The sequence below is a fragment of the Agelaius tricolor genome, unplaced genomic scaffold (assembly GCF_023055355.1).
Source record: "Agelaius tricolor isolate 1412-34295 unplaced genomic scaffold, bAgeTri1.0.p SCAF_23, whole genome shotgun sequence".
Classification (NCBI taxonomy): Eukaryota; Metazoa; Chordata; class Aves; order Passeriformes; family Icteridae; genus Agelaius; species Agelaius tricolor.
In genome coordinates, this window is record NW_027269283.1 from 5,443,215 (window position 1) to 5,457,048 (window position 13,834).

General features: G+C 36.8%; 1 protein-coding gene across 8 annotated transcripts in view; it reads right to left on the minus strand.

Moving 5' to 3' along the window:
- The window catches only part of ZMYND8 (zinc finger MYND-type containing 8), a 49,031-nt gene that overhangs the window by 18,075 nt on the left and 17,122 nt on the right, over nucleotides 1–13,834 (minus strand). For 6 of the 8 annotated variants that reach the window (XM_071446883.1, XM_071446876.1, XM_071446875.1 and 3 more), the window contains exons 3-9: nucleotides 10,094–10,242; nucleotides 5,418–5,636; nucleotides 4,469–4,582; nucleotides 3,599–3,691; nucleotides 2,218–2,305; nucleotides 1,515–1,570; nucleotides 1,005–1,082 (exon numbers count right to left, since the gene is read on the minus strand). In XM_071446883.1, coding sequence (XP_071302984.1) covers nucleotides 1,005–1,082; nucleotides 1,515–1,570; nucleotides 2,218–2,305; nucleotides 3,599–3,691; nucleotides 4,469–4,582; nucleotides 5,418–5,636; nucleotides 10,094–10,242 — 797 coding nt within the window. The remainder of the gene's footprint in view (nucleotides 1–1,004; nucleotides 1,083–1,514; nucleotides 1,571–2,217; nucleotides 2,306–3,598; nucleotides 3,692–4,468; nucleotides 4,583–5,417; nucleotides 5,637–10,093; nucleotides 10,243–13,834) is intronic. The other 2 variants (XM_071446882.1, XM_071446877.1) reach the window with 1 other exon arrangement.

Genomic DNA, 13,834 nt, shown 5'->3' on the forward strand with positions numbered 1-13,834 from the left:
AGCTTCAAATCTGATAACATGATTTTTTTAAAATTGTATGTATCACTTAGATTCAATAAAGATCCAACGTGCACAAGGCATTTGCCATATACAAAATTCCATTTTACTATAAACAAAATAAATCCTAAGAGGACAAAATGATAAAATTATATTAAAAAAACTTGCTAAACATAAAACCTTACACATCTTGATTACAATGCTTGTAATTGCACTTCTTTAATAATTTATTTTTTATTAGTCCCCTCCAAATATATAGCATAACATAAATTAGGCTAGAGCCAATCTTTGAAATGCTGTAATTTTCGCTTAGGCTTGTCTCTTGGCAGATCATAAGACACTAAAAAGTCCTTGACTTAGGGTAAGCACTACTTAGCAACAACCAAAACATCACTGTGTCATCAACATTATTCTCATACTGAATCAAAAATACAGCACTGCTCCAGCTGCTAAGAAGAAAAGGAACTCTTATTCCAGCTGAAACCAGGACAGTCCAAGAAAGAACTTGATGGATTACACACTTCTACTTGAGACTCTTAAGGTGTCTTCCCACATTTGGTTCAGTATTAAACAGGAAACAACTTATCAATAGATTATATTATATCATATGATATCAATGAAAGAAAAAGCAGGTCTCAACGGATGCACATCTGCAGAAAGAGATGTTCACATTTCAGAAATCCTCCAAGCACTGAGGGTACCACACATAAGCACTGCTGGCACAAGGCAGTTACCTTGTATTTGAGGACAGAGAACTTGTGAACTGGTTGCTGACAACCATTACAATTATTTCTGACTGGATCAATCCTTTTGTGAAAACCTGCAATCTTACAGCTAAGCAATTTGAGACTCCACAAGGATGGCATCCCAGCACAAGCTGCTTGGTAAACTACAGCAGCTTTCCTTGACTCAGGAACCACCACAGGTTTAAAACAAAGAGGGGATAACAGTCAAATGAGAACTGCTAGTTTAATGTAGTAGCTAGACTACCACAATTCTCAACTTACACAAGGCTCACAAAACCAATTCTCGCGTTTTTGGCAAGCAGCTAAATAACATTCCGGACATACTTCAATTTCATTCATCTGGAAAGAAAAAGCAAAGTTATTGGAGACATTAAACAGAGTCCAAAAGATGGTCATTTGCATTTATTTAGAGGAAAATTATATTGCTACAGTAAAAGAACCACAAAAAGTACATCTATGCATCAGCTCCCAATACTCATTAACAAGACAGGTGCCTTTGACCAGAATCCATATATCCACTTTCTCCTCTTCCCTCTCCTCCCCACAAGGCTTAATTATAAATAGTGCATATCCTAGTGGAAGACATATTGGCAATGCTTTTACCAAATGCCATTCTGTAGGCCATGGATATGCATACCTCAACGTAAGGAAACCTACAAAAATTATAAATCTGCAATACACATCTTGGAAAATATGTATTAAGTCACTCACAAATACATGACATGGAACACTAAACACACAGAACAATTAATTTAATTGGGGCATTCATACCTCATGCTCACAGATTTTGATGATGACTTTTGCTGTTTGTGTCAATTTGTGATTTCCTGAGGAAACAATAAAATGCTTTAAACCAAGAAAATTGTTATAGCAGAACCATGATAAAATCAACAGTTTTCAGATATAAAAGTCATCTGTAAAAACAAAAGAGAATATCTAAAAAAACTATGTAAAAACATATGCATGAACTACATGCTTGCAAAAGCAGAACATCAGCACTTTTTTCTCAATGTAACATTTAATAATCATTAAATGCTCCTTTTTGTGGCCTGTTGTATCCTTCCCACCACTGACACACTCTTTCAATGAGGGATTTTGCTGTATGATCTTCTCAATTATGTCTCAATTAAGTGCTGTATGATGCAAAACATTAAAGCAATTTGGGGGTTGGAACTAGATGAGGCAGATTGGATCAGATCATTTAAGACCCAAACCATTCACTGATCCTATAAACCCAAACCATTCCATGATTTTACCTTATTTGAAATCTTTTCTCTAAGGTGGAATGAGTAAGTGACAGCACAGGTTGCATCTGGCCCTATAGTTTTATTTATTCCACTTGCTAAAAAAAAAAAATTGTTGTTTTTAGGCACTATGGTCATTACATTTCAGTGTAGAAGTCTACAAATTGCTCCATGACTTTAACTATGGCAAGGTTTCATATCTAAGGATGTAAGTACACATTAATACCTACCCCCATTGTAAATAATGCAGTTGTGCAAAATCCATTTGGCATCAGCCAAAAATGCTTCAGTGCAACCGTACATTTTCTTTTTAACATTCTGGAAAGAAGAAATTAAGAATGTATCAGGAAATAGAAATCAGTAAAAAAAGTGACAGCTTCTTCCAGAATGCTGTGTTCTGTCAGTCATACAATAAATGAAACTGACCCCTGGAGGTGATCAAGGCCAGGCTGGACAGAGCTCTGGGCAATCTGGTCCTGTGGAAGGTGTCCTTGTCCACAGCAGGGGACTGGAAGGAGATGAGCTTTAAAGGTTCTTCCAACCCAAACCAGTCTGTGATTCCATGATATTTATTTACTGCAGAATTATGATTCTAAATGCTTAAGAATCTCTCAAATTCAAGGTGCCTTTTGACTGCCCTGAAAATGTATGAACTGTCTAAATTAAATCTAAATAGTGAATTATTTAGATCAACATCTCAAACATTTCCAAAAAATCATGTTTCCTAACAGTGTTAGGAACACAATGTTTCTGCAGAAAAGTCTGTGGTTTCTTCTACTGATTTATCATCACTCCACAGCAGTTTTAATTTTTACAAGACATAGAAAAAATACTGGTCACAGTACATTAGACAATATGTTTGATATTACAGTCTACCTAATGGGTAAAGCAATTTGATTAAATAAAATTAGTCTTGTGGTTTTGTTACCATTCTTTATACCATAAAGGCATCAGCCTCCTCTGTAAGGACACAGAGAATGAAAAGTTGTCTCTTCACCAGGTCCTGACAGAACAAAGCTCTGCAAGGCTTCACTCTTCATTAAGCAATGGAGAATTTCTTCATTATATGTACTTTCAAATTACTATTGAATTGAGAATGAAAGTTCCATTATCCACCTCTTGACTGTTTTTTTTTTTCTACACCTCAGGTGCAGTGGAGATTACAGTGTTTGTTGACTAATCAGTAAAATGAGTCAGGAATGACCCCTGGATATACATCAAATGGTCCCTAATTAATGAACCAATGATCCATAATGATCAAATGAAACATAATGCAACATAATGATCAAATGAAAATCCTGCTTTAAGAAGTCCCTCCTGGAGATCATTCATGGAATCAGATGAATTTAACAGAAGGAAGTCAGCAGTGTAAGCTTGTCTTTTTCACACTATTTTTTCCCAAGCATTTGATACCGGCTCAGACAGAACAGAGAAGTTCAGTTAACATATGATTGGTTTTAAGCTGCAAATTTTCATTTTCATAATAACCAAGAAACCACCCCATCCATCAAAATAATTTCAAAAACCTCTCTCCCCCACTATGAAACATTTTAGAAATGTTACAGATAGCAATCAAACTCAAGGACTTTCCTCAGCTAGCTTCATACAAACCTTCTCTAATGTACAAAGGTCCATTGGATGAAAGATATATTCTGCATAATCTGGGTGTTGATCCAGTGAAACTGGCTTTTGAAATGGCTCTGTCTGTTAGGGGAAAAAATAACCACACTGGTTACTAATACTGAACAGTTTCATCAATGACACAACACTCATTCTCTGTGCTATCTGACAAAATTCTTCAAAGGTAATTATAAGTTGTGAGGTAATAAATTAATAGTAGAACAACAGGAACTAAAGGGTTTCATTTAGTTGATTTTTCATATGATGGACATGATGAATTGCAAAAATCACAAAAACTGAAGGATTTTTAAAAATGCTGTTGTGATTTCCAACACACAATGGCACATATTTTAGACACACTGAAGGAATTTCTTCAGCATTTTAAAAGTACGTGATACAACCAACTTCTGTGGTAAGAACACTTGCTAGTAACAGATAGAAGCTATGTTTTCAACACATATAATCAATAATGCAACAGTGTCAGTGCCTTGGGCTGTCCATATAAATATATTGGGAAAAGATCATGTCTCCACATTCCCCTTTTATGTCTGATACAGCATTGTCCACTTTTAGAGAGTAAGAAACCACCACCCTCCACTGGAAAACCATTGTACTTTCATTACACCTACTGAAAATACATCCAGAGGTTACATCAAAAAAATACAGTTTAAATGCACTCCAGAACAGTCTGTCCAACCTAAACTCATCTGTCTGTGCTAGACAGGTGGCAGATAGAACAGAAGCTGCCACAAACAATCTGATAAACAAAACATTCATCATCCACTAAAGGAAGCAAACCCCAGATTATGACAAACACACGATCCAAGTATTTAAAGGAGAAAAGAACAGAAATGTCCTTACCCCTGGCTGTTTCATTTTCTGTAGTGCAAACTTCAGTAGATATGATAGCTGTTCGATGGTGAGCATTGTCATTGCTTTACTCTGTGTTTCTATGCATTCTGCAACTGTGATTTTCTAAAAGTTCAGATTAAAGAAACACTTTGTCAGCAAACATTTCCAGATAAATACTTCTCCATTGACACATTCTACCAATCAAATGAAATATAATAGCTGTTCTATGAGAAACAAAACATTTCTGATAGTGTAATATAAGTACTTCAGATGCCTGTTTTACCTGGGTTTTGGCCTGTGTATGTTATCAAAAAGAAGAAAAAAGGAAAAAGCGCAGAAAATTATCCAGCATCTTCAAGATCACACAAAGTGAATATGTGAATACATAAAATTGCCAAATACAATATGAGTTCAGAGCAATGTGAGAGAGTGAGGTCACCTGGGCTCTAATAAAATAAGTGATCAGAGGAAAACATGTCATAAAACAATTTGCTGTCATTACAGATATTTGGATGCTAAGTATTCTGTCCCCAGAAATCACTGGAGAGGAATGATTAAATTCTTCCACAGTAACCAAATACCCACTTGTTTATGTAGACCCTATAGTGCATTTTTTTTCTGCACTGTTGAAAAGCTGATAAGCTCACAAGAAGAAGTACAAGTTAAACTAGTGAAAACTTCAGAATGATTTCAGAATTATTGGTGCCTGATGAAGAGATCACTCTTTGAAATGGTGCTTCTCTAGAGCTGGAGACTTGTGGTAAGAAGGTAAACACAAGGCAGGTAACACACAGAAAAAGTGGTGAAGCACAGCTGTGGATGCCTCCTCTTCTGCACAAATTTTTCTGGTACCTTGACCAAGAGGCAACAGGAATAAACCAGAAACACTTCAGAACACAGAAAAAGCTGCTTAAATCTCAAAACCAAGCAAGAAATCCACTCCTTATATCAAACTAACCTCACATTCTGGGCAAAACCAATCCCCCTCTGGTTCGGCTGTCAGTTTCAGACACTTAGCATGATAAACCCGAGGACAGAGCTCACAGCAGAGGACTTGGCCTTCCCGATGACAAACCCAGCAATAGAAATCATTCCGTCCATCCTGCGGTACAACATCAACAGGGTCTGTGGTGAGTGGCTGCTTCATATAGTAAAACGGACCATGTCTTAGTTCTGACTGAAATGTAGGCAAGAAAAACAGGTTTGGTTTCAAAACAAATTTGCATTTTTTCACATCGCAATAGTCATCATATATAAGCAAACAGCAATTTACAGAGTTTGATTAACATTTATGCAAGCACAGTATCTTAGTCATTGCACAAAATCATTCATAAAGAAGTTTACTGCTTATTCAGATGCTGAATGACAATTTGCACTCAAGACCAGAAATAAATTTTTTGTGGCAAGTGAAGGCATTGAGTGCAAGACATGCAATCCAACAAGAGCCAGCAAACACTTTCAGCTTCAAGAAAGAAGTATTGCTATAGAAGCTATTAGGCCCTCTCAACTCAGAATTTCATGGGGCCGTGCAAGCTAAATACTGAGATATTTAGTGGTGGCTAAACCTGGGAAAACTGAAGAGGTTAGTGCTGCAACAAGAAGTTGAACACCATGCAAATCTGTGCTGGTTTGCAGCAGATTATAGCTTTGTACCACAAAGCAAGCCAATGCTGATTTTGATTAATAAGGCAAACTGTAGAGAAGGATGACAAAGGAGCAAATTCACATCCTGAGCAGCCACCTCCACTAAGGAGAGATTTCATTCACCACCTAAATGCATATCACAATTTGAGACTCACATCTCTACCGGTTTGCCTGCACTAGAAACCAGTATGAACTTTGTAACTTGCATGAACTGGTCTTTGCCTTGAGCCTGAGAGCTCAAAGATGACACAGCTGACGCCAAAACACAAGAAGTGAAGAGCCTGGGATGGCTTCAATGGGTCCAGAGATACCCAAAGTTTGTTACATCATCTCTGAAGAGCTGCTAACATGGAAAACGATTTATTTTCTTTTTATTTTTTAATAAAAAGAAAATAAATTTATTTATTAATGACAAGGGAACTCAAATCCTCTGTTTGGTATTTATTATAGGGGTGGTTTGCTGAGGAGGGAAGCAGCCTTGAGATTTTAGACAGCTCATTTAATGTGATTTTCTTGTTTGATGTAAAACCACTTGCTTGTGACTTCACTTGTAATTATCCAAGCACTTGTAGTCTGAAGAACCATTTTGTTTTATTCTCAGGTCATTTTTCATGTGTCCTACACCATTTACAAATCTGCAACTTCTGAGACTCTTGAGCTGTCACACAGCCATGGTGATTCTCACAGGAGAGGGCAACCAAAAGTGTTCTGTACCTTTGAGGCATCCTGAACAAAATCAGTCACACAGGGCATAAATAATGTCCCCAGAAAGCACCAACATGCCTCTTTGAACCATGGTATTTCTAGATACCTAAAGTTACAAAGGAGATGTAATTATCTGCAGGAATAAGGGATCTTCAAGGTAGAAGCCACAACCCACCTGAAGATGTTGTATCTCAAAAAAAAACCCCAGATTATCTAACACTATACAATGTTTTAGGTGAAGAAAGGATGTTATCCATAAACACTGTGCCACCTAAAATTTCACATGATTTTGTGCCAATTTTTGGTGGTTTTCATTTTCTATTCTACAGATGATAAAGCCCAGAGACACTTTGTTCCCACCACAGAAATGGGGAAAGTGCTACTTCTGTACTTTCTATACACACATTGACAAGAACAACATGACAAGAATTTCAGAAGGATGGTTCTATGAGATCTTGTGGAATAAGTGGGACAGCATAAGGATTTCAGTCCATTTCAAACTAATTACTACAACAAGCATTCAAACAAAGAAACCAGAGTGAGGAAGGGAAAGTTGTAATTTCCAGTGCAGAAACATGTTTTGTTTGCAGCTCAGTGCACCACAACTGTGAGACCATCTCAGTCTTGTACACATGGACAGGCAGCTGTGGGGCACTTCCTCCACTGCAGATAAAGGAAATTACCACAGGAATTTAATATGTATTCTGACTTTGAAGTGGATATAAGTAGTATATCCACACTAACTTTGTAAGATTCAAAGATTCTGCTTTGAGAAAAAAGTTTCTGCTTTTTACAAACATAAAACCTGTGAAACTTCCACAGAAATCATAACATCCAAACTGAAGAGAAGTCAATTTTTGCTGGTAAATGAGATGAATTTGGTTTCTGTTCAAGGATGCTTTTATCATTTAGACATCTATCATCTTATTTTGCCTAAGACAAGTTTAAGAAACAAAATAAAAAAGGGTTTAGAGACTCAATAGAGACCCAAAGGACAAAACTAAAAGACTGAAAATGAATGATTCAACTGCATCAAGGGACCTTTTCACTCGTCCTAGTCAGAGTAATATGTTTTAAGAGTTAAAATTTTAACAGTTATTAAAGTTCAAGCTCAACTAGGTGGTAGCTTGTTTTAAAGGCATTATTGAAGTTATTAAGACCTGTAGAATGACAAAGGAAACTGAAGAAAACAAACAACAGTACTGCAGTGCTGTTTTGGAGAGAAAAAGATCACTATTTATATTCAGTTTAAATTAATATTGAAGCTAGTAGTAAAACAAGCTAACAACTTAATTACGTTATAACTGTCCAATTAAGTGTCAGAAGTTCCTGGGTTTTCACCTTAACTACATTCTACAATTCCTTAATTCTTTGCCTGATATTCAGCACTTTAAATACTTGATAGCACCATTGTGAAGATCTGTGACTGCACCCACAACATGTAGTACAAAGCTTCGTGCAACTGTAATTTTAGTAATGGTATCTTGAAAAGGTCAAGCACTATAAAGCACTTTGTAATGTAGAATATTAAGTTAGAGGTTTCCAGGGAGGTTGTCATACCTCAAAACAGATTTATCAGTCAATCAGAACCACAGCTATCAGCTACATCACACTCAAACTCACCCTGAGAGCAAAACTAGAACCTGCATGCTCAGCTCACATCTGCTCAGCAGTAAAAGAACCTTTAAAAGCAGCTCCTGCTACCACAGAGAGCAGAGTTTGAACCTATTTAGACATGACAATCTTCAGGCATGCCCACTTCAAATTTGACATGCAAGACAACATTAAATGAAAAGCAGCTTGTAAAAGCTAAACAGAACTAAACAGATGATATTTGCTTGCTAACTTGTAATAAGCACACCAAAATAAGCAAGTCTGATAGGTTTTCTTCATTAGATACACAACTTTATTCTATCCTGCACAGGTCTGAGATACCTGGAAAACAGAAAAGTATTTACCAAGGGGAATTTATCAAGGTCAACAACTGCAACTACGTTTTCACATATATTTTCAAATGCAGGAAGAAAAAGTGGAAATTAATACCCAAGGATTCAATTCCACTGTTTGCAAAATTATCTCTGCACTGCACAGCTCAGATTTCAGAGGGGCAGGATCTGCCCAGAAAATGAAAGATGTAAAGGAATAAACCCAGGCTGCAGTGAAGCTCAGCAAATGCCAAACTGAGCCCAGTGCACCTCCACATGACACAGTTACATCTCCTGGTTATCCTGAAATAAAATACAATTTATACTGAGTTTTAAGGCCTGATTTTAAGGCCAGCTTTTGTTCCAGGACAACTGCAGTGAGTAGGAATTTCATTTTCTTTCTTCACCAATGCAATTGTACCAGGATAATGTGGATGCTCCTATGCCAGGAGAAAGTGCTTTGAACACTCAGAACTTAATCCTGTGTTTATATGACACTGGCAAAAAACCCTGTGACACAGAAATGCACTTTGAAAAATACACAGGTGTGTCATTAGTACATCAGGTGTGAAGTAATTTCAGTAAGACTGAAGACTACTTTCATGTAATCTACTCCAAGATGGTACAGATGCTTTACAATATTTGCTATTCAATACAATTCATATAATTTTTTCATGTGCATCATACAATGAATCAGAAATTGTCCAAGTCTTGTGGAGTCAAGCTCTAAGAAGGACAACAAATGCTATCAATTCAGCATTCAGAAGACAGTAAAAATAAGGTTATAAGCATAAAGACTGAAAAGTCAGTGTGGCTCTGATTTAACTAGTTTGGTAGGAGTGTACACTGCCTGGAAACTTTAAGGGAGGGGAGGAAATATAGAGAGTACCAAGGTGGAGCTGACTAACAGGCAGCAGAAAAGGACTGCAAGCAGATGAGGAACTTCACTGACATTATGAGACCTTTCTTAATCTGGGTTATCACACTACTGACCATTTCCTGCTAATGGTGTTAATAAAAAAACAGCTACTGTTGGTTTTGTTATTGTTATTATTTATTGTTGTAATTATTCACAATAATTCTGTTCCAAATTGCATTTATTGGTTATACATCTTATTACCTTTATGAAATCACTAAACAGGACACAGGTGGTCTTTTTCAACAGATGTAAAACAATAATCAAAGAGCATTCAAATTGAAATTACAATACCAACTTCTACCCCCACTGCATTCAAAAATTAATATCCATTCCTTAAGAGTACAAAAATGGAGCTTCCTTGAAGAAGACTGAGCTCCTGCTCAGCTGTCTCTACATCCTCTATTTCATATTCTAGCACAATAAAACCATGGCTTCTCTTACCTGCTCTTTATTATTACTGTTCAATAGACCAGGCTTCTTTTTCTTTTTTATAGGACTTGTTGATGCATCTTGAGGTGAGTGGCCATTGGAGGAATGTGGAGGGCTGGGAAATTTCCGTTTTTGTGCTGCACGTTCAGCAGAGCCAGGATCTGTAACAGATGCAAACAATGTGGGTAAAGACTGCAAACTGATGAAAAATGCTTCAACAATGTTATGGTTTTGGTTTGTCATTCACACTCTTCAAAGATTTTTATTTCATCTTTTTAAAATAAGAGCATTTGCAACTTCATTCCCTCAGAACAAAATTTCAATAATCCCTAAAGAATACAAAATGCTCAGCTCTATTAAAAAGAACTTAACTGCTATTTTTCAAAAGAAACAAGTACACAATCAGTTGCAAAGGACAGTCATAGAACAGTGATATGATTCTGACAAAATACAAGTGAAACTTCATCAGAGTTAGGTCAACAAGTTCATTTTTCCCTAAGCTTTTAATGCATGCAACAAAACAAAATTATACATAGAACCACAGGGATCAGAATTCAACAATATCATAAGAAAAACAACTGAACCATCCCCCTAATATTTAATTGCACAGAAAAAATTAAAAGCTGCAGTGGTTTTGGCTACTTTCTAAACAAATCTATGGAAAATATAGTGTTATATGATGACTTCTGATTGACCAAAAGTATGGTTAACATGTGTCAAGATCATATTTAGGGAAGCTATAAATAAATATGAAAAACACATGAAGATATAGGTGGAGGGACATATAACTGAAAGAGAGAAAACAAATGTAGGAGTGTTTGCCCATCCTGTGTTTTACTACCCTAGAAGAGCTACACCAGGCTAACAACATCTGGAATTTCAACAATTTCAACAATTCCAGAAGTGTCTGCCACTAATTCTGTAGGCACAGCAGACATATTACTGTCAGCTCCTAGAGAAACTCTTCTGTTGACATAAGCTATGAAATGCTGGCAAAATGTAGTAAACTGGTTTAAATAAACAAACAAAAACCTGTCATGTTTTGAGCTTTGACACTAAAACCTGTGACTTTTTTCCCTTCCCACACACCCTTCTCTTTTACACATACTGGCAGCATTTAGCAGCAGTTATCTGCTGACATGCCTTGGCTGAAATCAATCAATACAATGTGCCTGAGACCATTATTGTTACTTGCTGTGTTTGGATTCAAACAAATCTGCCTCCTGCTCCATTTAGCCCCAAATTTAGATTGATTTGACAATACAAAGAGCTGCTATGTCACCTCTATGTGTGAAAAATACAATGTCTGTTTCCTCCCCTCCTTAAGCAATTACACAATAAAAATGCCAACACAGTACAAGTCTGCTGACAGCAAACTCAGAGGCTTTGTCAGTTTGGCTGATTATGCACAGAAGGTGGCAGAAGAACTCCTTGGGCTGGGATATGCTTCACATATCCCAAGAGAGATGTGTTAACCCAGCTATCCTGGAAGAAACTGCTGCATCAGTGTCAGCTAAACCAAAGCTCACAACGAAATCAAAATGATCAAACCTGAAACCAAACAAGCTCTGAATGCTGTTTTTTCCATGAAAGTAGAATGGAGCTTTTTCAGCATGGGAGCTGTTTGCATTCAGAGTGACCCACAAAACACAGCATCATACCATGGCTTTTCTCATTTTTCCACCATCACATTAAGGTCTTTGTTTCTTTATTATTATTTAGAAACAATATCCTCAAAGGGGTCTCTAAACCCAAGTTTTTCACCAGCAAATAAAGCCATCCCTAAAGACATTTGGGCTTTTATTTCAAGACTGTACCTTAAACCAGGAGGAGAAATGGACAGTAGAGTTCTCTGCTCTTTGCCTTTATTTCTTACTCCCAGGCACAAAACTGCCACCAGTAGAGCACACCAGTTTCCAGAGTGTGAGGTTTACAAAGAAGCTGTGACACTGCACATTGTCTCATCTCTAAGTATGAAAATCACCAGTAAAGTTCCTGCCGTTCATGTGATCCATTTCACTTTTAAATGTTGATTCCTTCCTTAACTATCTGATTTAGGGTTAGGAAAGTGTTAAACTGTTATTAGCTAAACCAGAACTGAATGACTATTCAGTCACAGCCAAATCCAAGCTACAATTCAGGAGAAAAGGTGCTGATTCAATAATAATCTTATTAAATGGTCACACAAACATGTATGTTTGGTTAAGTAATTTCAAAAACTACTTAAAGTGATGTAATTTTCCTCCTTGGTTCAAGAAGCCTGAGTATACTGGGGATTTTCAAATCAACTAGTGGTGACTCACAGGCAACATACAAAAACTGACCTGAAATACACTTCCTTTTTTTTTTTTCAGCTGGCAAGTTATTCAAATGCACAGAGATTTTCTTGAGGCAATGTAACTGGAAAAATTAAGGAATAAGGCAGGAAAACAGCAATGCACAGGCATATTTTTTCAGATTTACTTGTGCTAGTGGAATAGGCCAGTGGCTTTAACTACCACAGTATGTTGCCAATTTGCCAAACTGAGGGATCTGATAATATGAACAATCTTTTAATTCAGTTCAAGTAATGAAAGAATGGTAGCATCTTCTTAAATTGTTTGAGCTATGGTTTTCAATTCTAATTATGATAAAAAATTGCATTTTGTGTGAATTTCTTTCAGTGGGAATACCCGATTTAGCACAAACTGCTGTTTCTCCCTCCCTGGCTCTCCCAGCTTTGTGAGCAGAGTTCCTGAGTTGTGAGCCAGATCAAGAGACTGATCCCTGTTAAAACAATCTGTAAGGAGGAAAGTTAATTTTTAATTTTGAATCATTTCCCTAGTGTAGGGTAACTTGAAAAAAGTGAAACAAATCTGGGGGAAAAAACAAAAGAGACCAGATTTAAGCTGTGCAATAATTTGGTGACTATATCAGTTGCTTAAGGGGTGGATTCAAGTTTCTGCTCCACAAGGGAACAGCCAGAATTTCTGTGATCTCTTCTATGATAAGTAAATATTTTTCAAAAAGTGTTTAACGAGCAAGAATGGTCTCACCTTAGGAAGGATCTCACCATCCAGCTGGTCACCACTTGGTTTGTGATTGTGCAATTTCCCTCCTCCTACTGAACTCCCTCATACCCTGAGCATGTCACCCTCATCCAAACTTCTCACTGATAAACCAATTGTACTAAAAATATTAATTTTGCCAAGCAACCTTAGTCTGCTTATTTCTTGATTTTTTTTGTGTAATTTTGCTTTCTTAGCACCACTTTAAAAATGTGCTTCCACTCAAGTGAAAAAATAGACACCTGAAATAACTTTTGAAATTCTCATTAAAAGTTCCCTGGTTTTACATCACTAGGTTAGTATTAATTGGTCTGTGATGTTGGCAAGGTTGACAATAAGCACCTCTGAGTGCTCTTACAAATCCTTCACTGGGGAGCAAGGAGCTAACCTGAGCTTCACCTGAAGCTTAAATCTCTGTTTCTGTATGCCATCATGTGACTAAAGGATTAGTAACCACTGCTCCCAGGGGATAGACTAAAGCATACTTAAACCCTAAAGCAATTTCATTTCACACTTTATGACTGCTTTGTAAGTCCAACTTCATGTGATGGCAATGCACTTTGTAAGCAGATAACTACAGTAACAACTTACTATAGTTTAGCTTAAAAAAATTCTAAAAACAAACAAAAGTGTATTATTTATGTCAGAGATCTTATCTTGCTGCAGCATATGGAACACAGACCACAACCAAATATTTTTATACTCT